Source organism: Lissotriton vulgaris, chromosome 4_1 (genome assembly GCF_964263255.1).
Source record: "Lissotriton vulgaris chromosome 4_1, aLisVul1.2, whole genome shotgun sequence".
In the NCBI taxonomy this organism is placed as follows: domain Eukaryota; kingdom Metazoa; phylum Chordata; class Amphibia; order Caudata; family Salamandridae; genus Lissotriton; species Lissotriton vulgaris.
Genome location: NC_141691.1, coordinates 331,660,078 through 331,686,569, shown reverse-complemented (window position 1 = coordinate 331,686,569; position 26,492 = coordinate 331,660,078). Strand labels below are relative to the sequence as shown.

The following is a 26,492-nucleotide window of genomic DNA, read 5'->3' as shown; positions in this document are numbered from 1 at the left end:
CTGCCACTGGGGGCTATTCGTGGTCAAAATCACAACCATTTTTTTTGTTAGCCCCCTGCCCACTTCACACAGATAAAAAACATATGCTAACCAGTCCTGGTATTGAACCAATAGTGACTCTCAATCTCAAACTACTAGACTATGCACCTTTGCACAATAGCAACTGTGATGTGTTTTGTCCTTGTTGAGTCACTGAAGCCAAATACAAGATGGACTGCATGGTTTGTTAAACTTGGAACCGCATTATAATGGTACTCCAATTATTTGCCCTGAAAAGCTGCTTTAGTTCCTTGATATTAATAAGTCTATAATAGTTCTGATGCCTTTCAGTCTAAAGGGCTATGTATCTCTTTACAAAAGCAAAGTAAAAACCAAACCACCACAGCATATGACAAATCCTTTTGATTTATTACAGCACCTCTATTTATTTCATTTATTTAATGGAAAGGAGTTTAACTGCTTCAGTTTAAATCTGACATGGGTGAACTGGGTCAAACTGACCTAATGAGAACATCCAGGGAGTATAATTACAAGATAGATTCAGTTGGTTTCCAACATGGGCCACCCAACTGCCCCTAACTCCTATTCTCTGATGGCACGCAGGTATTACTAGAACTAGATAGAACAGGTAGTTCAGAATGGTTGGAAGTAGGCGTCGGAATCCTGGCAACACAGAAGTTAACTCTGCAGTTGGTGTCTAGATAGACCTTTTCTAATAGAGGGTGAAAGGGTGGCAACAAGTGCAGCTCTTACGTTCTGGAGTCTAGACTGGTCTCAAAAATGCCTATATGACTACTCTGCCCCGGTTGATCTCAGAACTGTCTCAGGTGGCCTCACTAACAAAGAATCAACAGCTATCAATACACATAATGAGTCAGTTGGTCAGAACACTGATAGAGGTGTTAGAGCCATAATCTAGACCGTCGCACGTGCAAAAAGTAAAAAATGTTTTCCAGTAGTCTAGCAGTTTGAGACGAAGACAAGTAAGATACAGTTAATGGCATTAACCGATGTGTCAATACTCTATTATTGACAAATTAATTAAACCACATTCTTTTACTTTCCAATCAATATAAATCTAATTTCAAATTTGTTCCAACACTAAAGGGGCGATGCTTCCATGGATCATCCCAGGCACCAATCAATGACACAGACATAAAAAAACACCTTCATCTGGTCTAAACAATAGAAGACTGAAAAAGCACTTAAATTTCAGGAATGCAGGTCATTCATTCAAATAAATATACAGAAAGTGTGCTAAGCACCATGCCAACAGCGAGCTAAAAACGCAAAGCAGACAACATTAACATGGAAAGCTTCACACAACAACTCATCAGCAGCACCAAGCCAGTAAGCTTCAATAATAGGGTATTGAGGCACTGTCCATAGGCACGGGAGATAAAGTGATTTTCCCAGAATCACAGGATGTTGCTCCAACTCTGAGACTTAAATACATATCCCCAGCTACCGAGGCGGCAGCCAAATCCTTGAACCTCACTCTTTCACCAGGAGTAGAATCAGGATTGCATGCAAAACCAAGGCCATTGGTTAGCTGCTGTCCATGCTATGCAGAGTGAAGCCATCTCTTACGGAAAAATACATCTGAACAGTCAGTTGTGCTATTTTACATTGACAGAGGCAACATTCTACTTGACAGCATCCCACAAAAGATATTTCTCCACAGTGGGTTTTTGAACTTTGATATAATTTCTCCAAAGCCTTGGGGACCTCTGCTAGCTATCTCTGCCTATCAATATTGTCCTCAAGACCTCATGAATTATCATCAAGGCATTCAACAAAGCCACTACACCCTAGCTGGTATCGATCAACATTTCCAGAGAATTAACATAAGTCTGAAGCAGCAAGACTTCCAGGAAGTTGAAGCAAGGAAAAAACGAATGCCAGGATTTCTCTGCTATGTGCGTAACTCCCTCCACGGCCTGTGGAGGGAGTTACGGTGAGGCAGGAAGGCGGGGCAGGGTGCTAAAAACCGGAATATGGATAATTGGAGATAAGTAAAAAATGTAATTAATAAAACGAATTTGGTAGCGCGCACTGCAGCGCATTTTGCGATGCAGGGCGCGCTACGAAATTCGTTTTATTTATTAAATTGTTTACTTACCTCCAATTGTCCATATTCCGAGTTTTTAGCACCCCCCTGCCCCTCCCCCACCCCGCCTTCCTGCCCCACCGTTACTCCCTCCACGGGCCGCGGCTGCCTAAAATATGGGACCCCATTTCCTCCTGGTATCTGAAAGGCTTCCAATCTCCCCACCTTCATAAAGTAATGACCCTACTCTTAAAACGCCTCCTCGCTGGCAAATGGTCTTATCTATGCTCTAAAATTTGTAATATCAGATGTCAAAGAACCACACACTCCATTCCTTCATCCCTCCCAATGACACACTCCCTCTCATTCGGACAGCATCCAGGCCAATTCCATACTACTCATCCATCCAAAGCAGCCCAGTCCCCCGTCTCTGTTCACCATTGATATATCCTGACATTCTATCACCCTCGATTCACAAGCACAGTGCCCCTCTGCCCTTTCTTCAGTGCCCTTGTGCTTTATATCTTGATTAGGGCTCCCGGTTTTATGGTATTTATTTTTTTGCCTTTTCCGTCTGTATTTATCCATATTTATTTTTTGGGCATTTTTTCTGTATTTATCCACATTTATTTTTGTCACAAGCAAAAGACGACGCTACAGCTAGTATTTTTCCACATTTATTTAAATTGTGAATGCACACATGCGCTCGGTTGTTATTGGTCAACACTATGCTATACATTCATCTGAAAACGTTGCCATTTGCAGCATGTCCCAAATATGCTTAAAAGTGCTATCACAAGCCATTGTCTCAGAGCCTTGCAGTTTCTGCCATCAGCAGGGTGCTACATCCTCTTCCCCCACTGAACACCTTACTGCCACACTGAGAGGCTAGTAGTAATGGCATGTAAAGACGTGACTGAATGCCAATTTAGGCTTACATTTCAAACGTTTAATTTTTGAGTGAAAATCAGACGAGAGTTTTAATTACTCAATATGATTGTTAATTATGTTAATTTACCCCACTTTCGCTTTCACTGAACCTAATTTGTTAAGCCATTTAAATGGTACTTGCTTGTCTTTGTGGCACTATAAAAGTTTTCAAATGTCTGCAAACTGACAGGACCTAAGTGTAGTGACACTACAAAGTAGGGGTGCAATGCAGACCCCTGCATTCACTGAGGTGCAAGAAGGCGCCCACCCTTCCTGGGGCCCCCAGTCCACCAGAAGGATACGATTATTTGTGACGTAGAAGTGTCTCTTGGCCCCTCAACATATTCTGTGGGGAAGGGGCATTATTTTGTATCATGTCAGGGCTACCAATTGATACACATTGAATCATGCAAAAATGATGTTATTATTCACATATTCACACAAAATAAAGCGACAAAAATGATGGCAGACTTCTGCACATGAAAGTGTGATTCCCCTCCCCCACACACCCCTACTTATGAGTGCGCAGCAACCATGGCTGCCCCCAAATCATTGTGAATGGGACACGTTCTTTCCAGCAGGCATATTAACCCTCTGTGCTATAATGAGTCTGAACCTGCACTAGACGAAGCTCTTTCTCCGGGAAGAACATTAATCACCAGAATGGTCATTTTTATTGATGACTGAAATTGCAGACTATTTTGGATGTACAGCCAGGGGGGCTCAAGGGTGGTGATAACGGGGCCCCTACATCGGGTGCTGACTCTGGGTGCGTCCTGTTTGCAAGTTCATTTTAGTTTTAAAAGCACTCGCTGGCCAGTGCTTTGTCTCCAGGACTTTCCGAGGTTGGCCTGAAGAGTTTTCTTCCCTCGTTGCTATACTTGAAGCAATCGGCAGAGTTAAGAGGCAGGGGCTGAGGGGTGAACAATAAAGCCTCATTAATATGTAAATGGTCTTTCAAAGACCTGTTAAGTACTCGGGTGTGGCTGTGTGCGCGCAGGGAAGCTGTCTCAGCCGGGCTAACACCTCTTAACCCTCTAAGGAGGGGAGACATCAGATGGTTGGGGGGGTGATTTGTTGAAGTGAATGACTAAATATACTTGTATTTTCCCGTTTTTATATATAAATACAGACCAAGGAAAACTTGTTTCCCGTCTGTATTTATATGTAAAAATCCGTTTAAACGGAAAACCAGGAGCCCTAATCTTGATTTGCTCAATGCAATCTTTATACATATAGATACGAGTTTATTGCATCAAAGGATATTTTCTCTCTGCATCAGGTGATTTACTCAAATGGATCTTGCACAAGCATAACTAGAACCTGATTCAATTATTCGCGGAGTAATAGCTCATTGGTGTCTGCGAAAAAACAATGGCTTGGCTTGGCTTCCTGTGCCACCCTGGGATGCTTTGGAGACTGTAGTGGTGCTAGAGGTGACAAAAGAAGCTACTTAAGTATGATGAACAGGAAACTACCCTAGGGTGCCTTTATACTGTCCTTCAAATAAAAAAATATACATCTGCATATTTCTGCTTGTATGTAGCTACAATGTAACTTGAAACAGCAAAACCCATTCCCACCTGTAACAATCTATGCCAAAAACATTTATTCCCACGTTTAGCAAACTTAATTTAAGTAACACAATGATAGGAGTTGTTCTAAATGCCCACAAAGCAGTCTATGGAAACTCTTTCAAACTTTCTTCTTGGGCAGTCCGGCATGAAGTGTCGCACGTAAAACTGCCACTTATGTATACAAGTACCGTATAACTATGTTAAAAAGTGAAAACATTTGGAAGAGCACTATTGATGCCAAATGTACTGCCCTGAAACACAAGACATAAAATATGAAAATGTGCTTTTCCTCAATAATTAAAGAGATCATCGAGCTGATATGCTTTCTTATGGGTATGTTAAAACAACAAGCGCAATCCCTCATGTTAACGTATCCAAGATGTGTAATAACAAAAAGGGTACAGCAATTATATCTCTTAGTACTGCCCGTCGCAATAGAGCATTTCGGATTACATTTCTTCGCTAGTTAGCTGCCAAAAGAAAGCTATATTTTCACAATTTACCTTTTCCATATATCCAATGAGATCTGATGGTTTACACAAAGGGATATGCACTTAAAATGTTACTTAGTATAGAGGATTGTGGCATTATATATACAGGCTCTTGCCACCTTTTTTGTGCAAAAGGTGGAGAATATTTACAATTCTTTCTCGCCAGCTTACCCAGTCCTGGGTTCAGCACTCAGCCCCTGCACCACCTACGCCAGGGGTCTCCAAATCGGTCCTGGAGGGCCGGATCCATGCCAGATTTTTTGGATATCCCCATTGAGATATATGTAGTTATTTTAAAAATCTGGCATGGATCCGGCCCTCCAGGACCGGTTTGGAGACCCCTGACCTACACTCTTGCGTCCTTTCCTTCCATCTTGCAGGACGAGCAGCGTGTGCTATGCAACACGGTGAAATCAGGTTCTCCTGCTGACTCCCTTAAACCAGAGCATTTTATGAACTCCTTATCCTTGCTCCTGGCCCCTCTGTGTCAAATGATCAATCTGTCCCTGTCCAGAGCAGTTGTTCCGAGGACATGAAAACAAGCCAGGGTGACCCCCTGTTAAAAAAGCCTTCCTTGGATACAACTAAATTGGAGAACTCTCCTGCCATGGATATCTAAGATTACTGAGTCCCATGTAAACTCCATTCTGACAGGCTACTTGGAAGACAACAACATCTTGGACATCTCCCTGAACGGCTTTCGCCCTGGCCACAGCACAGAATCAGGCCTCCTGGTAGTGACTGAACATCTGAGGGCTGCATTGGATGAGGGACGCACGTAGGCACTGATTCTATTAGACCTCAGTGCCGCGTTCGACACAGTCTCCCACCGATTTCTGCTGGAACGGCTGGAGGAGGCGGGGATCTTGGGGTCGGCCCTCGACTGGTTTGTCTCTTTCCTCTCAATCAATCAATCAATCAATCAAATCATTTGTAAAGTGCACTACTCACACATGAGGGTCTCAAGGCACTGGTGTGGGGAATGCTGCTACTGCTCGAAAAGCCAGGTCTTGAGGAGTTTTCTGAAGGTCAGCAGGTCTTGGGTCTGCCCTAGGTGGATGGAGAGGGTGTTCCAGGTCTTGGTGGCAAGGTGGAAGAACGATCTGCCACCGGAGGTCGCTCTTCGTTAGCGGGAGACTGTGGCGAGGGCGAGGTCGGTGGAGCGGAGCTGGTGGGTGGAGGTGTAGAAGCTGAGTCGTCTGTTGAGGTACGTTGGTCTGGTGTTGTGGAGTGCCTTGTGTGCTTGGGTGAGGAGCTTGAAGGTTATCCTCTTGATGACCTGGGAGCCAGTGCAGGTCTCTCAGGTGGGTTGTGATGTGGCGAGGGATGTCGAGGATCAGGCGTGCAGAGGCGTTCTGGATGCGTTGGAGCCGTCTCAGGAGTTTGGCCGAGGCTCCTGCGTAGAGGGCGTTTCCGTAGTCCAACCTGCTGCTGACGAGGGCCTGGGTGACCGTTCTTCTCGTTTCAGTGGAGATCCACTTGTAGATCCTGCGGAGCATGCGGAGGGTGTTGAAGCAGGAGGAGGAGACGGCGTTGACCTGTTTAGTCATGGAGAGGGTGAAGTTGAGGATGACCCCTAGGTTGCGTACGTGGTCGGTGGGTGTTGGAGCGGTTCCCAGTGCGGTCGGCCACCAGGAGTCATCGCAGGCCGAAGGGGTGGATCAGAGGACGAGGACCTTCGTCTTGTCTGAGTTCAGCTTCAGTCGGCTGTTCCTCATCCATTCAGCGACGGCCTTGATTCCTTCGTGAAGGTCCGTTTTGGCTGTGTGGGGGGCCTTGGTGAGGGAGAGGATCAGCTGGGTGTCATCGGCGTAGATGATGTTGAGGTTGTGCTGACAGGCGACGTGGGCAAATGGTGCCATGTAGATGTGGCGCGCTCCCACCACCCGATTAGTTTAAAAATGGCTCCCACGAGCCGCCGAGCTGACGAGCTCAGGGGGCTTGCACCTTCATGCTGTGAGTGGAACTGGTCCTGAGAGATGAGAAAGCACGCCCTGCAACCTATGAACTTTGCTTTTTTTTCCCTACTGACAATTGAGGAATCATGAAACACGTTTCTAGGGATACGAATTGGAAATAAATAATACAGCACTGGCTATGAACACTGACTTGAGTATTGAGCGAGAAACATGAACTACATGAACCATCATGCAAGAGGTAATTACGTTGGGGCATGTCTGGCGCGCTCCCACCCCCCGAATAGTTTAAAAATGGCTCCCACGAGCCGCCGAGCTGACGAGCTCAGGGTGCTTGCGCCTTCATGCTGTGAGTGGAACTGGTCCTGAGAGATGAGGCAGCATGCCCTGCAACCTATGAACTTTGCTATTTTTTCCCCTACTGACAATTGAGGAATCATGAAACACGTGTCTAGGGATACGAATTGGAAATAAATAATACAGCACTGGCTATGAACACTTTGACTTGAGTATTGAGCGAGAAACATGAACTACGTGAACCATCATGGAAGAGGTAATTACGTTGGGGCATGTCTGGCGCGCTCCCACCCCCGAATAGATGCGAATCAGAGTTGGGCTGAGGGATGTGCCCTGGGGTACGCCGCAGATGATCTTGGTGGCTTCGTAGCGGAAAGGAGGAAGGCGGACGCTCTGTGTTCTGCCAGAGAGGAAGGAGGTTGTCCAGTCCAGGGCCTTCTCTTGGATCCCGGCGTTCTGGAGGCGTGTTCGTAGTGTGTGTTGGCAGACCATGTCGAAGGCGGCCGACAGGTCCAGGAGGATGAGGGCCGCCGTTTCTCTGTTGTCCAGCAGGGACTTGATGTCATCGGTGGCGGCGATGAGGGCAGTCCTGGTGCTGTGGTTGCTGCGGAACCCGGACTGGGAAGGGTCCAGGATGTTGTTCTCCTCTTGGTAGCGGGTCAGTTGTTCATTGACAGTCTTCTCAATGACCTTTTCCGGGAACGGGAGCAGGGCGATGGGCCGGAAGTTCTTGAGTCCTTGGGGTCCGCCTTGGACTTCTTGAGTAAGGCGTTGATCTCGGCGTGCTTCCAGCTCTCTGGTAAGGTTGCTGTCTTGAAGGAGTTGTTGATGACTTTCTGGAGATGGGGTGCGATGGATGTGCTGGCTTTGTTGAAGATGTGGTGTGCACATGGGTCTGACGGAGATCCAGAGTGGATGGTGTTCATGATCTTGATGGTGTCATCGTCATTGATGTTGGTCCAGGAGAGCAGGCAGTTGGTGCGGATGGTGGTCGTGGGGGCGGATGTTTCATTGGTTGTCAGAGCGGTCGTGGCGTTGAAGCTGTCGTGGATGTCTGCGATCTTGTGGTGGATAAAGGTGGCCAGCGAATCGTAACGGGTCTTGCGAGGGTGGAACGTCATTGGTGTTGGAGCTGTGGTTGGAGAGTTCCTTCACGATGTTGAAAAGCTCTTTGCTGTTGTGAGCGTTGTTGTCTAGGTGGTTTTTGAAGGAGGCCCTTTTGGTGGATCTGATGAGGTGACGGTGTCTGCGGGTGGCGTTCTTGTGGGCTGCGTGGCTGTCCGGTGTTCAGTCACGGAGCCAGATCTTCTCCAGCTTTCGGCAGGTTTTCTTGGAGGCCCGGAGGTCTTCAGTGAACCAGCTGGCTTTCTTGTTTGTGTGACTGTTGGAGGGTTTCTTGCTCCGAGCGAGGGTGTTGGCACAGTCGTTGATCCACTGTCTGAGGTTGTGGGAGGTGGTGTCGGGGTTGGTGGGGTCGGCGGGTGGGCTCTGGGCGAGGGTGGTGGTTAGCTGATCTTCAGTGACTTTGCTCCAGCAGCGGCGAGGCATCTGTTGGGTGCGGTGGTGCGTGTTGAGTTTCTTGAAGGTGAAGTGGATGCAACGATGGTCTGTCCAGTGGAGTTTGGTGGTGTGGTTGAAGGAGAGGTGGGGGCTCGTGAAGAAGATGGCGTCAAGCGTGTGACCAGCAGAGTGGGTGAGTGTTGTGACGAGTTGTCTGAGTCCGAGGTTGGCTAGGTTGTCGATCAGGGTGGTGGAGTTTGTGTTGTTGTTGTTCTCGAGGTGGAAGTTCAGGTCCCCGAGGAGGATGTAGTCCGTGGAGGCGAGGGCGTGTGTGCTGACGAAGTCGGCGGTGGAGTCGCTGAACTGTGGTCAGGGTCCGGGGGTCTGTTAATGAGGGTTCCTCTGAGGGTGGTTTTGGGGTCGGTGTGGATCTGGAAGTGAGGGTGTCGTCGGTGTTGGTCGAGACTCTGCGAGTGCTCCTGTGGATGATGGCGATTCCTCCTCCTGCTCCGTTGGTGCGGTCCCTGCGGGTGATCTTGTAGCCTTCCAGTACAGCTATAGCTATGTCGGGTGCCGAGGCGGAGTTCAGCCAGGTCTCTTCTGGGGAGGTTGAGTCGAGTAGGTCCCAGAGTTCAACTGCGTGTTTGCGGGTGGAGCGGGTGTTGAGAAGGATGCATCTGAGGTGGTTGGGTTTTTTCCTGGTCGGCTGCATGGTGGGCCGGATGCTTGTGAAGCTGCAGTTCCGGCAGGTGAAAGCTCTGTGGGTGCGTTTCAGGGCGGCCAAGAAGCAGGTGTGTGATCGTCCGGTGTTGAGTGCTTGGAGGGTTCTGACATCGTAGCGGTGTCAGGTGTCGTGGCGTTCACGGGGTCCAGGGGTCTTGGCGCTGGGCTGAGTCCAGGCACGAACGGGCACAGACGGGCGTGACTTAGGCGTGCCTTTGGGACGCCAGCGGCGCAGCGCTGCACGGCCGCCATATGAGGGGATGCGGGAAGGAGGAGCAGCTGGGAGGCCGGAGACGGCGGTGAATGGGATTGCAGGGGGGCAGGGACGCAGGGATGCAGCGGCGGGAAAAGCGGGCGGGGCCGCAGGAGAACTGGGCACAGGAAGGAAAAACAAGTTTAGGCAAGAAAACAAGCACAGGCACAGGGGAATAAAAACAAGTCTGGGCAAGAAAGCAAGTACAGGCACAGGGGAATAAAAACAAGTCTGGGCAAGAAAGCAAGTACAGGCACAGGGGAATAAAAACAAGTCTGGCCAAGAAACAAGTTAGGCACAGGGAAAAAATACAAGATTAGGCAAAAACAATGCAGGCAGAGCTGTGCAGCAGCGTGGGGACGACCTGCCTGCGAGCAGGGTCAGAGGTCTCAGAGAGGACCTTTCAGGTTTTGGCCCTCCCTTTTTCTTCTTGGACCCATACCATTTAACAAGGGGTGCAACAGGGCTCAGCGCTGAGTCCTATGCTGTTTAATTTGTATATCCAACCTTTAGCAGCAGTAGCTAGGAGCAGAGGCCTGACACTGATATCGTTCGCCAACGATAGTCAGTTGGTTGTGGCACTCCCTGGTAATTCAGCTCAGGATACCAGCATGTTTCGGAGCAATTTTATGGCCATCCGAGTGGATGTCTGCTAATTGTTTGCAGCTCAACGCTAGCAAGACTGAAATCTTGTTGGTTGGGCGGGATGGTGAGTTGTGGAGTGAACAGTGGTGGCCTTCTACCATGGGCCATGTCCCATCCCCAAACAGATAGTAAAGAATCTGGAACTTTGAGTGGACTCCGCTCTCAGTTTCCAGGCCCAAACCAAAAAGTGGCAGGGACCTGTATGGGTATTCTGCCACTCGGCAGGTCATCATCCAGGCTGCTATCCTGTCGAGATTGGATTACACCAACTCGCTATACTTGGGGATAATAAGTCAGAGATTCTTAGATTACAAAGAGAGTTCAGAATGCAGCGGCCAGAACCCTTCTTGGCCTCCCGGGGAATTGTTCCACCTTTGCTGCCATCTGCCGACTACATTGGTTGCCAGTGGCCAAACGGGTAGAATTAAAATCTCTGTGGATCGCTTTTAAGATTCTGAAGTCCTCTTCCCTGGCCATCTTGGCCACAATGCTCTTGCCTTATATTCCCCCCACAATCTCTGCTCAGTGGGCCACTATTTGGCGTGGTTCCTAGGGTGAGAAGAGCGTGAGCCGGGGGACGTGCCTTTTGCATACTGGCGGCCAAGCTTTGGAACTCTCTTCCACTGTCCATCCATAGCCTAAATATTTATCTGGCCTTCCTCAAGGCAACCAAAACCCATCTCTTCCCTTCACTTTAAGGTGCTTGTTCTTTGGTGGTCCCCTCCCTCTGACTGTTATTAGCGCTGGGTTGCCCCTTTGCTGGGGCAGCTGTGCGCTCTATAAGCGACATAACATAACATAACCTGGCTTCAGGTGGGAGACCCTATCGTACACAAAATAGAACTGACCATCTGTCTGAGGAAGATACCTAGGCTGTCCTGAAATCTAGAAAAAAAATGTGTCAGCCTTAGTATTTCTTTTTTGTCACACAAATTTTTTGCTTGGAAAAAGACGTCATATTACGCAACAATGTATACAAATGCAGAATGGTCCATTAAATCTACTGGGGGTGATCGTTAGGTTGGAGCAAGTATCATGCAGTTCTGATTTTATAATTGAGATGATGGTCTGTCCTAAAATGTGTGTAATGAGAAGTCTTTAATAATGAGTGAAAGGGAGCACATAAATATGAGCCATGGATAGAAAAAGCTTGGGGACACTCAAATCAGATACGACTACACAGAAAGCTGCACGTAGAAATTATTACTACAGGCAAACTCGCCGAGCTCACCAGAATTTCCTGGTCAATCATATCCACTCCAGACCTAGATCAGTCCATAAAGTATTCTGTATTACCAATCAATGAATGTATCCAACTGACTGCCCATTCCGAATCTATTACTGCATTTTAGGTTCTCTGTAGTTCTATCTCTGGATTTGTTCTAGAGAAAATTCTCTATCTATTCCATTTTTACTATTCAACAATCGATTGACACTCTTCCCTTCAGAGACATCCCCTCTGCCATCTTGCACGGTAACTCAAACTGATCCTTGTAGATACAAATACTGTGTGCCCTTTTTTATGCACTTATACACTCCATCAAATATGGATCTCCAGATGATCCATGCCATTACTATGTTTCATTTTAGCCCATAGTATCTTATCTGTTCTCTAACTTTCCTCTGTCATTTTTCTCTTATCATTTCAGCTTTTCCAGATGTATGGAACATTCCATTGTTCTCCCTCTGTTGAAAAAAACGTCCGCTGCACCTCTGATGCTTGCAAACTGCAGGTGGCTAACACTGCTGTAATTTCCTTCTGGAAAAGCCAATCAATACACAACATATTACCTATTTAGAATCCAGTCATCATCTTTTTTACTTTCAGTCTACCTTTAGAACCACCCTTTGAACCGAGACACTCTTTCAGAAGCTTCTGATAACATTGGCAGAATTATGGATCAAGGCACTTCAGCAGACCTCTCCGCAGTGTTCAATACTGACTCACATGCTATCTTATTTAAATGTATACACCAGCTCGGAATCAGTCAATAGACCTGAGAATGTTTTATATCCTTTCTGACTTAATTCTCAGTCAGTTGTGCTCCCCACTTGCCACTCTGATACTAGTCAGACTCCTTAGTTCCTCAGGGGTCCTCTCTGAGTTCAACTTTTCTCAAAACCTAAATGAGCACGCTGGCCAGGATAATTAGATCCTTTGGCTTCAACACAGTATCCCATGCAGATAATACACAGTTAAATGTTTTCGTTACAGACTATGTAAATGAAATGCAAGAAATTGTTTGTCCTTGCATGTCCCAAGATGCCCTCTGGATAAGGGCTAATTGCCTCAAACTCAATGAAAACCAAACAGAGGTTATCCTGTTAGGGCAATCCACAGTGTATTCATTTGTGAGCTGGAAGCTCAAGATAGTTACCTCAACCCTTCAATACAGCCAGGAGCGTTGGTATCATCCTGGATAAAAATCTCTTCAAGGCTGATCAAATTACTTATGTATCTTCATCCAGTTTTGGTATCCTCAAAATGCTTTGAAAAGCTTTCAAAGGGCTTCCCATTTTCACCCGAAAAATAGTCACTCAGGCTATGATGACTAGTTGCCTTGGCATGGCAACACCCTTTGCGTTGAGATTATGGGCTAATCTTATTAAGACACTGCAAACTGTTCAAAACACTGCAACTTGGCTGGTCCTCAACCTATCGGCTCGCACTTGAGAGTCTACCCATCTGAAAGCCCTTCATTGGCTGCCTGTGGGTACGCGTGCCCTCTTCAAACTTCTATATACACACTCACAAAGATCTACACCATTCGGGCCCTCTCTATCTTAACAGGAGACTCTTCTTCTGTGAACCCTCCTCAGATTTGCTCCTCCACCCCACAAAGTACCAAGAGAAATAAGGTAAATGTTGAATTTGAATTACAATTATGACAAAAAGCAATGAGAAACACATATGAGAGATTAAGACAAGAACAAAGAGGTCGAGGAGAGAGGGACAAGGAAAGAGGATTCACAAGGGGGTTGGTAAAATAAAAAGATAGGATTGTGCTTCCATAGCGCTCCTCCTACATTTGGGTCAAATTACGAATCAGGATTTATCGAGGATCCAAGGATTACTGAAAGTTATATATTTTTTTGAGTACTCCTATATGGTACTCCTATATGCAATTGTTACACATGCTAATGTTTAACCGGCTGAAAAGTTAAAAATAAATTGATGCACAGGGAAAATATAACTGCCATGGAGAAATCCATACACCTTCGTTGAATAGGAGGTCAACTAACACCCTGGAAATACGCAAACGTTTTGGACTTTTGACAGAAGCATGTTTATATGCTTTACCAGGCTGTAAAAACACCTCCAAAGGATATAAGTTTGCCTGTAAACAAATATTTTTGGGTGCTCACCTACTCAATCAGTCACCATCTCAGAAGTGGTCAACTAGAGGCACATATTCCCTGCCACGGGGTGTATCCTATGAGGGTAAAATGGCAAGTACCACTATTCTGTGAACAAGAATGTGAAATTTTCCTTCACAAATAAATGTTTCTATGCATATCAAAGGAACTTGAATGCACAAAAAACATTTGTAGCTCAGAACAGGAAAGTCAGGGTGCACAAAGTCCTCCTCTCTTGCTGAATTCGCCACCTGTGGTAGTCCCTGCCTTTGTTGTCCCGTGGGCGCGCTGAATTGCGAGGTAGGGGTTAGGGGTGCTGGTGTTGAATCTCGCCCTGTGGCAAACTAATGTAACGGCAGGGGGAGGCCACCACCCTCAAAAGTCATGCTGCCCCTCCTCCCCTTTGCTACACCACTGCTTGCCCTACTCCTTTAAAGTCAAGCCACTATTTGAGTATTTGCCTTTATTTCAACTTTGTTTTATATTTCATATTATTCTTGTGGAGTTTATGCAATATTTTGTACTGACTCCATTATTCAGCTTTATTACTCTCACACCATCAATTTTAAGTTGCACTGTCCCTGCTCTGTTTGTCCTGCTCCTGGGGTCTCAGACCTGCAGATACATCCTCATCTCAGAACTAGTTTCAAGTACTGCTTTCCAGTCCTCTGTGCCATGACGGAAAAGGCTTGCAGAGGACATCACCACCCAATATTCACTATTTCTGCTTACTTAAAGGATTGTTTTGAGGCTCTAATGAGGTTTTTCTAGAGTTAAGACAAAACTGCGAGGCACCTACTCTTGAGTGGGAGAACATTAGGAGAGATCCAACATATTCTTCCCACAGTCCAAGTAGATGCCTTAGCCAAACCCTCACTAAACCATTGACCCTGATTGCTTGTCTAGGAATGTTGAAATGTATAACTTGAGCAGGTGCACTGCATCTGCAGCGAATCTGTTTCTTAAAAGTGGGTTGAGATGGTGTACTGTCGGAAGAATCTATATAATCAGAATATGGGGCTGTGAGAAATGGCATTACGGAGAGAATCATTTATTTCCAGGATTAAATTGTGTGCTATATGGGCCCCGGGCATGAGCAGATACTGTAAAGATTGCAGTACAAGTATCTAAATATTAAGTGAAACGAAGTATTTCATTTTTTGACTTTCATTCTTTAGCACAGGCACCGTAGACGAGAAAAGGCCCACTCCATGCTTTTTGTATTAAAGATTGACATGCATCAGATTTTGTACAAAGCAAGGTATTTCCAGAGGAAATTAAATGACCTGGAGGTTTTCATTATATCTATAACTGTAACAATAAAAAGAATGTGTGTGTTTTAGTCATAAGAAAGGCAAAAACATATCTGAAGCCATAAGCTTTGTTCTGTGTCTTTTATCAAATTTCTTTATTAATATAAAGAAACAGAATTGGCCCATCCATAAGGAATATTTAGTTATCTATTCCAGTTGATCAGTCAAAATAAGTATGACAAATAGGAGTGAATTTTATTTAAAGAGATCAATATTCACAGACTGTTGCTGAGCACCAAAAAAGCAAACTGTGTACTGGGGATCTTGAACAAAGAACGAACATTCTATCCCAATCTAAAAAATAGGCTACACCCTGACTAACCTATGAAGAAAATGTGCATCTATAAGCATTATATTGTATTCCTGCATACACTTGCACCATCAGCATTTTGATTGAATGAGTCATGCACCACAGCGAATTATATTGAGGAGGGAGGAGGGCCCATGAAAGTAACCACACTCAGAAAGAAAGAAACATCCCTGTTTAAAATAGAACTGTGTGAGAAAAGCACTACTTACCATCAAACTTTTTATATCTGGATGCAAACGTAGCTTGCATATGGTTGCATGGTTCCGTTACAGCGTTTTTGAAGTCATGTTTGCTCTGTTGACTGTACTTCTCCTCCATGGCTAGCGAACAGCATGTAAATTCTTGAGGACAGACCTTCAGATGGTCACCTGAAAAAAACAAAAGTTCTACCATTAAAAGCCATACAACAACATTCTTAACACCAGAGCTCCAGTAATGACAAATCTATTTAAAAAACAAACAACGATCCTCACCCTCTATTGATGCCAAGACTAATTCTGTTAAACCACTGGTAGTGTATTCTGTTTACAATCAATCATAATATATATATTTTTTTAAACAATCCATTCATATGGCTAGTTGTCTTGCAATCCATTCTCTAAATTATCTTAATACGCCCTAGCCTTCCATCATTATAATTAGCAACACATAAAGAACGGAGATCCAGACCAAATATGCCAAATGCCTATTTGTATTCTAACAGGAGTCAATGAAAATGTGGTTCCAAGTTACCAGAATTCTATGCATCTAGTCATGGGCTTTACGCTTACCAAATGTTTTTACGAGATGCTGGAAATGGGTCTTCCAGTGACGCACCTACAAATTCCCAAAAATTACTACAGATGACAGTAGATGAAAAATGGTCAGGCCACCTGAAGTCTCAGTATGAGCCTAATTTCTAAATTCATATGTTCACATAGGCTACATCTGATGTAAAGCAGGGGTGTTTTTAAAGTTACTTTGCTGATACCAGGCTAGACTTCATGAGTGTTGAAGCAGCATGAAGACAACATGTAGGCCTTCAATAAAGGAATCATCCTTAAACAAAACATGAGTTGGCAAAGCCAATAGTTGAGATCCTGGCTATCTAGTATGATGGTTAATTGAAAACATTATTGCAGCCATACCCCACAACAAAAAAAAAGGAAAAAAAGATGCTGTCACCTGAATGTAGCCCTTATGGTTGCCAACAAATGTTTAGTTAAAACATTCCCCAAGGAGGCTGCATTTTTTGTGATTCTTTTTCAAATAACACCTCCGAGTGTGCCATGCTTTTTATTATTAGTTATGAGGCAGGCTAAAATAAATCACCACCTAACTAAACACTTAAATCGTGAGAAGCTACAATGTTACAATATCACTTGAAACAATTCGAATAAACTTTATAAAGGTGTCCTGATAAAATAACCAGTATTTAAATATAAAAAGAAAATGAAAATAAATAAAATAAAAAAAAGATTTGCAAATGACAAAAATAATTAAGTGGCTATGAACAACAGTTTCGGGCTTTCTGCAGTCACTCAAAGTGGATGAAACCAGCTGACCTAAAGCCACTCTGTGTATGTTTATTATGTATGATTGTTTGGGGGGGAAAAGTCTGGTGAGTCAGCTGAAGCTATCTCAAAGGCCAGACCTAGTCAGTGCATGGCTTCAGCCTGCACAAGGTCAGTGCTTGTAGGAGGAACTTGTGAATTCCTGGTTTTACTTGATGCAGCTTTTGCACAATTCTGCTACTGATCAAATGATTGTGCTATTTTAACAAGTTCTGAATGGAGCAAGAAAGAAAAAGGAATAACTGTATAGCTCTGACATGAAGAAATAAACAACAGGACATACGACGATGAAGAGCTGAGGAGGCTTATTAAGAGAACTTTGTGGTTTTGTGTATTTGTGATCAAGCAAACAGAGTATGTTAGACAAGGGGGATTGGTTCTTAAACTAGATAATAAGATACTTTGTGTTGACTACAGTGGAGCTAATAGGAAACATATCCAGACGGAAAGAGGATAATGTTCCATATTACATGAGGTAGGAGGCTGTTTTGCAGCTATTGAATGCAGGAAATAGTGGCCGTACACACTATCTTAATAGTGACTGGTCCACCAAACCTTTTAACATATGGGAGTATAATATTTCAATAAATTGGCCCAACAATCGCTCTTTAATTAGAGGGAGTTGTTATCTTGTCACCTCCAACACTATTCATCTCCTGTTGTGTCATCTAGGATAGATATTTGATAATTATCTAATGGATGGTAGCTTAACAAAGAAGGTAAAGGCTCTGGCTGTGCTTTATATGAGTTATTATTACAACTTGTGTTTAATGACATTTCAAATGATATAACAATACAGTACAATGTTAACAGTGAATAAGTAATCTGGATTTCCAATGTTCAGTCCACTCTGTATAGACAGGAGCAAGAAAACACCAACAAGGGATAGGTTATGGGTGCACTTTCAAGAGGATTAGATGCTAGAAGATCATAATAATTCTCATTTAATAAACAAACTATTACTGTGTTCATGCATGCCTAAATCTTGTCACTGAATGTATGAACAAAATCAGTTGCAGAGGAGAGGGGGTGAAGGGGGCAAGGAAGAGCAATCCATTCTTCTAGGGGAAATCCAGGATCCACGCACCCTCAGTCCTATCAGGGTTTAGCTAATTTTCGCAACCAGGACTTGGCCCCACAGTCTGCCCCACCTCAGAGTCAACTGCAGTCCCAGGGGATTCCCATTCGCCAACCACTTCCGTCTACAGCGGTACAATAGGTCTGTCATGGACACCCCTTGCTTCCTCCTTCTGTAGCTCCCTTCCTTCAGCCCGTGCCCAGGGCATGATGCCAGTCACCCATGTTTTTACACTAGGTCCCCTGGGAGACTTCCAGGCCATGACCACTCGTTGTTTGGCCAGAGCCAGGGACAAGTCCATGAATCTGTTCCCCGCCTTCTTTTGGCTCAGCCTACAGAAGAGGCCCAATGAACAAACTGCAGGCGTATTAGTGAGTGTCCTAAACAGTATCCTATTGAGATGTAACATTACCTCCCCCCAGAACCCTGTGAGCCCAGGGCAACCCCAAGTCATGTGACCAAAATCTGCATCCAGATTCACGCAGTGAGGGCAACCTCTTCCCTCCCCGCCATAGTCTGGATCCTATGCAGAGTAAGGTACATCCTGAGAGTGGAATTGAATGTATGTATTTAAGACCCACATTGCGAGATACTTTCTGTGAATATGCAAGCACACTCCTCCATTCAATGTAATCATGTCCAGGTCTAGTGAGCCGAAGAGCGTCCAATGGTTTCTCAACCAGCCCATTTAGAGAGTTATAGAACCATGAGACTAGATGAGAGCCCATTCCCAGCACCATGTTTTGCCGCAAGGACTGTATGTGTTGGAGGTTCTGATCTCGCAACACCCCACAGGTCCCGTAGGGCATGGGTAAACACTTTGTAGGTAAGAAATAGAAATTGTCCCACTGGCAGGCCGATCTGCTCCACCAGGTCTCCAAAAGGCATTAAAACATTCAACTGAAAGCATTCACCCAGGGTCACCAACCCTGCCTCCGTCCAGGAGTCCACTTACCCAGTAATAAAGAAAGTCAGTGGGTCGCCATGAGAGAGGCCCACCAGTGGGAGTTCATGGGCATAGGGGGTCCCATACCAGTATGCTGCAGCCCACATCGACAGCAGGCCAGGGCACCGGACAAAAGGCTGACTGGGAAGGGAATCCAAAGTATCTAGAGCAATAGCTTCGCCAGCAGGAGTCCCTGGTTGGGCTCATCGCCCAACTGACCGAGTCCTGTAAACCGACCCCATCCAGCCATTTCATGATCCACTGAAGGGCCCCTGGAATATTATTCGGCCCATCCCAGAGTTAAATAAGGAGGTAATCTGCAAATAATGGAATTACTTGGACTGAACCATCCAGCTTAATTCCCCAATCTATTCCCTCTGTTTGAAATCTTTCTGCCAGCAGCTCCACTGCCAGGACAGATACGCAGGCATCAGGGAATAACCCGGTCTAGTGACCCTGAATATTTTGTAGACCTCAGAAATCGGGCACCCTGTTTTAATGCTAGCCATTGAACAAGTGTAGAGTAGCCTGACCCATCTTACCCAGTTAGCACCCAGTCCCATATGATACATAGTGGTCTTCAAGAAGTTCCAACGCACTGTGTCAAGGGCCTTCTCAAGGTAAACGGACACAATCACCGTGGGGGGGATTAGTTAGCCAGTCATGGGCATTCAGGATAGAATAAAGTCTACAAAGGTTGTGAGAGGTGTTACGGGTTGGTATAAAACCATTTTGGTCTCCATGATTTGGGGACTGCATATGGGGGAAACAACCAGGAAATCAATATTTTATTGAATATTTTGAAGTCCGAGTTCACCATAGAGAGGGGTCAAAAGTTAGAGGGCGCCACATCCCACAAGATAGATTTGGGCTGAGGCACAGCCAGAGCCTCCCTCGTGGATGCAGTAAGGATAACTGTTTCATGGGATCTGCATATATTTACGCCAATGTATGTGGTCATTAGAATGCGGGAGGCCATATGCTCCAAGTGTCCTATCAATCCCCATGTCTTTGATGGCGTTTCTAACTTCCATGTCTGACACTGAGGCGCCTAGTCCTTGTTTGACCTGTTGGAGCGAATTAAGTGCCAGCCCCTCCAAGAAGGATTCCAATGCTGTTGGGAGGCCTAACTCTGGCAGACATAGAGGGGCACATAATAAGACTTGAAAGCCTCATTAATATTGATCAGCTGAGCTTCTTGTAAATTGATGCTTTCCATGGTATACTAATGGATTATGACCCATACAGGTGTGCATTCTCCACCAGTTCCCATTGAACATTGGTCTGGCTGAAAATCTACTGCCCCCTAACCACAGTTTTAAATTGCTTAATGCGGCTTTCGATGTCGAAATGGTGCTTTATGTCTACTACATGTAATGCAGGTCATACACTATTTGACTGTTGTTTTCTGTCGACTGTTCGCATTTATTCGCAGTACTTTTCACATATTATGAATTGTAATTCCTCTGACTCTGCAACGCATTCCTCAGCTTTTATGCAGAATGGTTAACTGATTTAAAGTTAACAGCTGTTATTCCATATATTATTCAGCAGTTTTATTTGTTATGCGGCATTAGGCCTAGAATTGAATCATATAAGGCCCAAAGAATCTCAAAGGAAGACACAAAAATATGAAATATAAATATGGTGGGGGAAAACAATTGTTGTTACAAGGCCCCTTTGGTGTAGTTTCTGCTGGTGCACTTTCAAACAGACAAGCCAACTGTTCGAAAGAATACGTAACTCAAGGAGATTTGAAATGCAGTCGATACAGCACCAGATACAAGCAACCACAACAAAGAAAACGCCATACTTCTCATCCCATTTGAAATACCATGTTCCACACAACACAGCACATCATCCATATAACTGATATGCTGTTCCATGGCTGACAGCCAATTCCGAAAAAATGGGCAACTGTTCAAAGACTTCTGCAGCAGTGGCATTGCGAAAAATACATGACCTATTCATACATAAAGTCATCCTGGATAGAGGAGCTCTGAACCATAATTTTGGTTCACAATAACACTTTCAAATTGAAAACACAATATTAGATAATAAATGAATCAACAGAGGCGATTAAACAATAATTGCCTGTTTTTTCCCGCTATACCCCATAACACATGTGCACGATTTATCCACAGCCACGTAAATTTGCAACAAATAAACATTGCAAAGTTTCTGTGCGATCGGTGCAAAATTTATGCCACTGAGGGTAGCTGCCTTACGTGACTGCCCGGAGAGGACACCAGCTTGCTGAAAATTTTGTTTTAAACATGGAGACTTATGCAGCAAAATGATTTACTGGGGCTTCTAGGTACTTGAAGAAGAGTTAGGCTTGGCTCCAAAGCGCATGCTGGGTATCGGGAGAACCTATAAATAGAGAGGAAAAGCCAATCACACATTTCACGAAGTCCATTGAAATAGGGAACTAACAGCCTGGATTTATATCTTGGTGGTAAGCATACTCTGTCGCAAAGGCGACAGAGTGTGCTTACATCCAAGATAATGGCCAACCCTCCCAATTTAGATGCCAAACCAATTGCCTGCCCGCTACGGAGACTTCTCCGTCACCACCATAGCCGAGCTTTCCAGATAGAGTAAGGACCATCAGAGTAATGGCTATATATATGCCCATCCAATTAGAATGGAAGGACAAATAGCCACTTTTTTAACTGTCCATCACCGACAGGCCAATCTTGGTGGTGAGGGACACTAAAAAAGGAATAATGTCCCCCATGCCATGGGAAATTACTCCCATGGTGAGGCAGGCATTGCCTTTATTTTCAAAAAGTAAACTCAGTTTTGGGCTCTTTGTTAAAATAAAAAAGAAAACTGTTTGTTGCAGGGCTCTGTCACATCGACGAATCCCTGCACAAAACAGCGAAGAGCATTGACAGGAACTGCCATCACGGCGGTTCCTGGTAATTCATTCTAAGCGGTCCCTCCACCAGGGGGACGGAGTAATATACACCATCCCCCTGGTGGAACAATGGGCCATCCATCACCATATAAATCAGGCCTCAAGTCCCTTTGTCTCTCACCCCAGTAGCACCCCGCCCCAACTACCACTGCCAAACTGTCAAAGCTAACACACAGCATCACTATGGGAGTTAGCTTGGTTAATCACATATTAGAAGAACACAGATGGCATTACTGACTAAAGGTGAAACACCCACTAACTTCTGGGCCAAGAAAGAATAGAAAGTTCCTGCATTGTGCCAGGTAAGGCAATTTATATGGAACTTAGATGCAGGAATTAAAGGGAATGAAACAGATAGATGAATAACCGGGTCTATAATTCATTACTCAGATGCTAATGACTTCAGGCAGTTGTGCCTTGAGTTTGTAATATTGCTACATTAAAAATGATTCTTCCACAAATGTATCCCATGACCCATCAGTCCAAGTTAGGTTTTTAAATGTAAAAGAAAAGATTCATCAAGATTCATTAAAACACAGTCAGGATGAGGAGCTATTAATAATCTTGTGGAAATTGACAGATATGTCAGGTGGACTGTATATCATAATAGGATACACTAGAAGATCATTTAAAGTCTGCAAATTAATTACTATTTCGAATTGCCTTTCTAAATAAGACTATATGGATTATTTTGTTAGGATACCAATGAGTTATAAAATTACTTCTAAATCCCCATTAGTCTGGTGCTATAGTAAAAAAAAGTCAGATTAGCTCTATGAGTCTTGGTACATTATATAAGAGAAAGAGGATACTGAATGGGGTTTCCCACTAGAGAGCAAGAATGACAATCAAGACAAGCGTGGGTCGTTCATATGGGTACATAGTGGAGGAGATTTAACTAAATCAACAAGGGAACCTGTTATGTGGCTTGTGCATTCCACAGAGGGTACCTTGCATGAGAGATTAAGGAATCACGTGCAGTTACTTCCAATAAGAATGTGGTGTGTTATAACGACTGTATCCTTTCTACAATAGGGAAATCCTCTATTTAATTCTATGCAACAGATGTTCTGTTATATAAATTTCTAAAGTGCAGCTGTTACCCGGGGTGTCCTGGCGCAGATGATAGACTTGATACCTGACCGAGATCTCACTCCAAACAAGTTGTTTTGTGTGCATTACCAAAAAGATATGGATTAGAAGCAAAACATTTCCGCTAACCCAGAATGCCTACTTTTTTTGATAAAAACATATGGAGCAGCAGTGGTTTCTTTACAAAGCTGGCACTATTAAATATTATATATATCAATACACTCGAACACCATATATATTCACACATCATTGCCACGTGGCACAAATACCAACTGCAATGTCCTCAAACATGTTTGCACAAAAGTAGTGCAAATATTTGGGCAAAGGTCTGGCACCGTGCTGCAGAAAGCACCCTGGCATCTGAATGCGTCAGTGGATCGTTGTAGTCAGCATTCGATGCTTTCTCTTATGTTAAAAGCGGTGTTTCTGACCTGCAATATGTCCGTAAGGATCACAACATTAGTTTCCATTTTCTTAGGTTTGGGGACGAGCCAGTGTAACATATAATAACGTACAGATGCACTTGTCAGAGTTCGTGGCCATGTGCACGCATACCACGAGCATATCTCTCATTTCCAAGGCCTCCTGGGATGCTGTGGCAAACGAAAACAGCACTTAGGTTTAAAATAAGCATCTGTATCTATTAATAAGGCACACTCATTGTGCTCCGCCGTTTAAAAAGAAGCACTTGCCTCATACAAAAGGGAGCGTGCTGCAGTGGCTGCAATGCCGTAAGCCTTGCTCAAGAACAACTACTGTCTTGTCCTTGAGAAGGATAAAAGTTTGGATATTGTCGATCGATTTCTACCCTTTCTAATAAAAGCACGAGGAGTAGTCTGCAAATGTCCCTCTGTTAATACCATCTAAATAGCCCTATTTCTTTTTCAATATTCATATTTAAGATTCTTTTTCCATGTTATAAATGTTGCGATTTCATTTGATATCGACACCCCTGATCTAATCTAAGCCCGATGAGGTCTGTGCTGGGAAGAGAGAGCACTGGAGGGTTGTTAGGGAGCCTAAATTGGAAGCGATGCACATGATCACTACCGCCTCTGTGGGTGGCTTCAGGAAGACATCTTCAGTAAGATAAATACAGCATATATTTTATTTTGACAGCAAAACAAATGACAAAGGAAGGGTTCTGCATAGATAGGAAGCACTCTGTGCCCGCTGAAAAGCTTTAAGTGGCAAGGCTCCCTGTTGATCAATCAGGCTGCCCACCAAAAGTGCCCTTTCAGAAGTTGTCAACTTTTAGGGTGCGAGTCTGTGGGACCTGGGGCAGTTGGGTTTGTGGCCACAACCAATAAATTGGAAGGGCAAGGGTCTTGCGGCCTCTTTGCTGCATACCTCATACAGCCACCTCCTTCCTCACCGGTCTCTTTTACTGTGGTCCCAGGAAATAAACACATACAAAAACATAAAGTCCACTTCCCAAATGAAGAAATGTTTGTAATTCAACTGACTGCTGGGCTGTGAAGCACATGATAACACTGTGGATAAAAATGTAGATAAAAGTCAATAAATGCATAAACGTCAAGCTGATTAGGAGTTGGTTGGAAGATGTTTCTATTTTGTAGACAGGTAAACTGTGGTTTCAACCCACACAACTCATCATAATAGTTATGCAACCTTTCTCGATACCCAAATGTACGGAGTATAAAAACAAAGTATGTTATAGATCCTAAAATGAAGCAGCTCTCATAATAAGGAGAAAGGGTGCTGCTTCTAATCTGCAGGGTTATGTCCTACTCTGCATGAAGTCAGTAACTTTATATGTAGCTCACTACACTATTTCAACCAAGCGGTCACATATCTAAAGAAAATATAGAATTTTGTCAGAAGCGAAAGCAGAGGGAGTGAAAGAAAACAGGAGGTGGGACTATTATTTTTGAATGGATGCATAAAAAAGGCAACTGGAGATTCATTGGTGGTACATTCTCAGTTAAAGGAGAAATTATGAGTAGAAGGGGTATCATTCTAGCGCAACCTTTGGATGATTTTGTTTGGTTCCAGATCCAATTTATGCAGCAAGGAACAGTGAAATAATGAACGGGCTTTGACCAGCTTCAGTGGTTACAAATGTTGCTGTACAGGATATTGAACAAGTTCTTGGCAGGGGGACCATAACTTGGTGTACTGTTGTTAAGTTTCTTGGATGGAAACTCAGCCCCTCAAATTAGTGCCTGCCCTGTATAAAATTAGGTGGTTCTTGGAATGAGGTGAACCAATTTCTTGACCTGTTAATCACATGCATATGGTTTGACTCATACTGAAATCTGTCTGTGTCTTTCAATCAAGTTATGAAAAGCGTGGTCTGTCGGTCATGTGTTGGCTCAGTCCTGTCCACATCATCCTATCTCAAAATAGAATTCCCACTTTCTACCACCCTGGTAGCTCTGGTGCTCACTACGGAGTGCAAGGACAACCTACCCTCAGCAGAATGGGGAGGGTGTCCGCACCAACAGCATAATAAGTGGCTTTGGCTACAGCAGTAAAAAGTGTACGTTTTCACAGAACAGTAACCTAGGACTAGAAGACTTACTATTGGTGAGCATAAACCACTAGATGGACACATATTTATCCCAATATTTTATTTTATTTCTGAGCAGTAATGCACAAAAGTTCCTAAATAAAAATGTGAACTGCTGTAAACAGAAAGTTGGGCAGTTCAAAGGATTCAGTGCACACAAGCCTTTTTAGGTGAGCCTAGGCAGAGTATGCTTGGTCTCTAAGACATGCTGTATCTATTATGTGGGCTTTAAGCACACCCATATTTTAAATTCGTTCTTTGGTGTGCCCTTTTAAATGCTTGGTTTTCATTGGCACATTGGTTTTATTTGTTCTGCCTTTTGGCGTTTAGTTTACTCCCATGGCTACTGGCCATATTGCATGTAGTCGTTCCCTTCAGTTCAGTTCTGTTACTAACGGTGCACAATTTTTTTTATTTGGTGTCAGACCGTCTTTTCAGATTGTTGTGTTGCATTTAGCTGATGGTATTTTTATTCAACAATCGCACCAATACAACTAGAGATACTGCTCCCCCCTGTCTGCATTATCACCTCACATCCATTCAACTAACTATAACAAGCAAGGCATTCCCGTATTTTAAATTTACGAGCCTTCGTTAAATACAAAGAAGTTTAATATCGTGAACTCCACCCCAAGCTATTGGTGCGCTTTATGCAGAGCCTCCTGCTGATACTCGACCCACTCTAGCCTGAGGTCGGCTGCTCTAGCTCTTAAGCCACATTCTCGAGCTCTGCATTTAAGATGGGTGGCACTCCTTTAGATGCACAATTATTATGCATTCCAAAGCAGCACCGGCTATCTTGTTAGTTTGTTTTGACATGATCAGGGAGTGGTTTTTTATATGCTAATGAAATGGGCACTCAGGAAGGAAGTTTCGGCAAGCTTCAAATATTGTTGGCTCTATCAAAGAGTGCTTTGAGTTTTGTTCACTCCCGTCCAGTGTTAGCAAGGCAAGGTATGTGTGCTATTTGCAAATCTGTGCGTTCTAATCAGTGGCCTGAGGAGA

General features: G+C 44.2%; 1 protein-coding gene across 1 annotated transcript in view; it reads right to left on the bottom strand.

The window, feature by feature from the left end:
- The window catches only part of GPC4 (glypican 4), a 200,430-nt gene that overhangs the window by 100,117 nt on the left and 73,821 nt on the right, over window positions 1–26,492 (bottom strand). Inside the window, exon 2 of the mRNA XM_086918699.1 lies at window positions 15,572–15,730. Coding sequence (XP_086774825.1) covers window positions 15,572–15,730 — 159 coding nt within the window. The remainder of the gene's footprint in view (window positions 1–15,571; window positions 15,731–26,492) is intronic.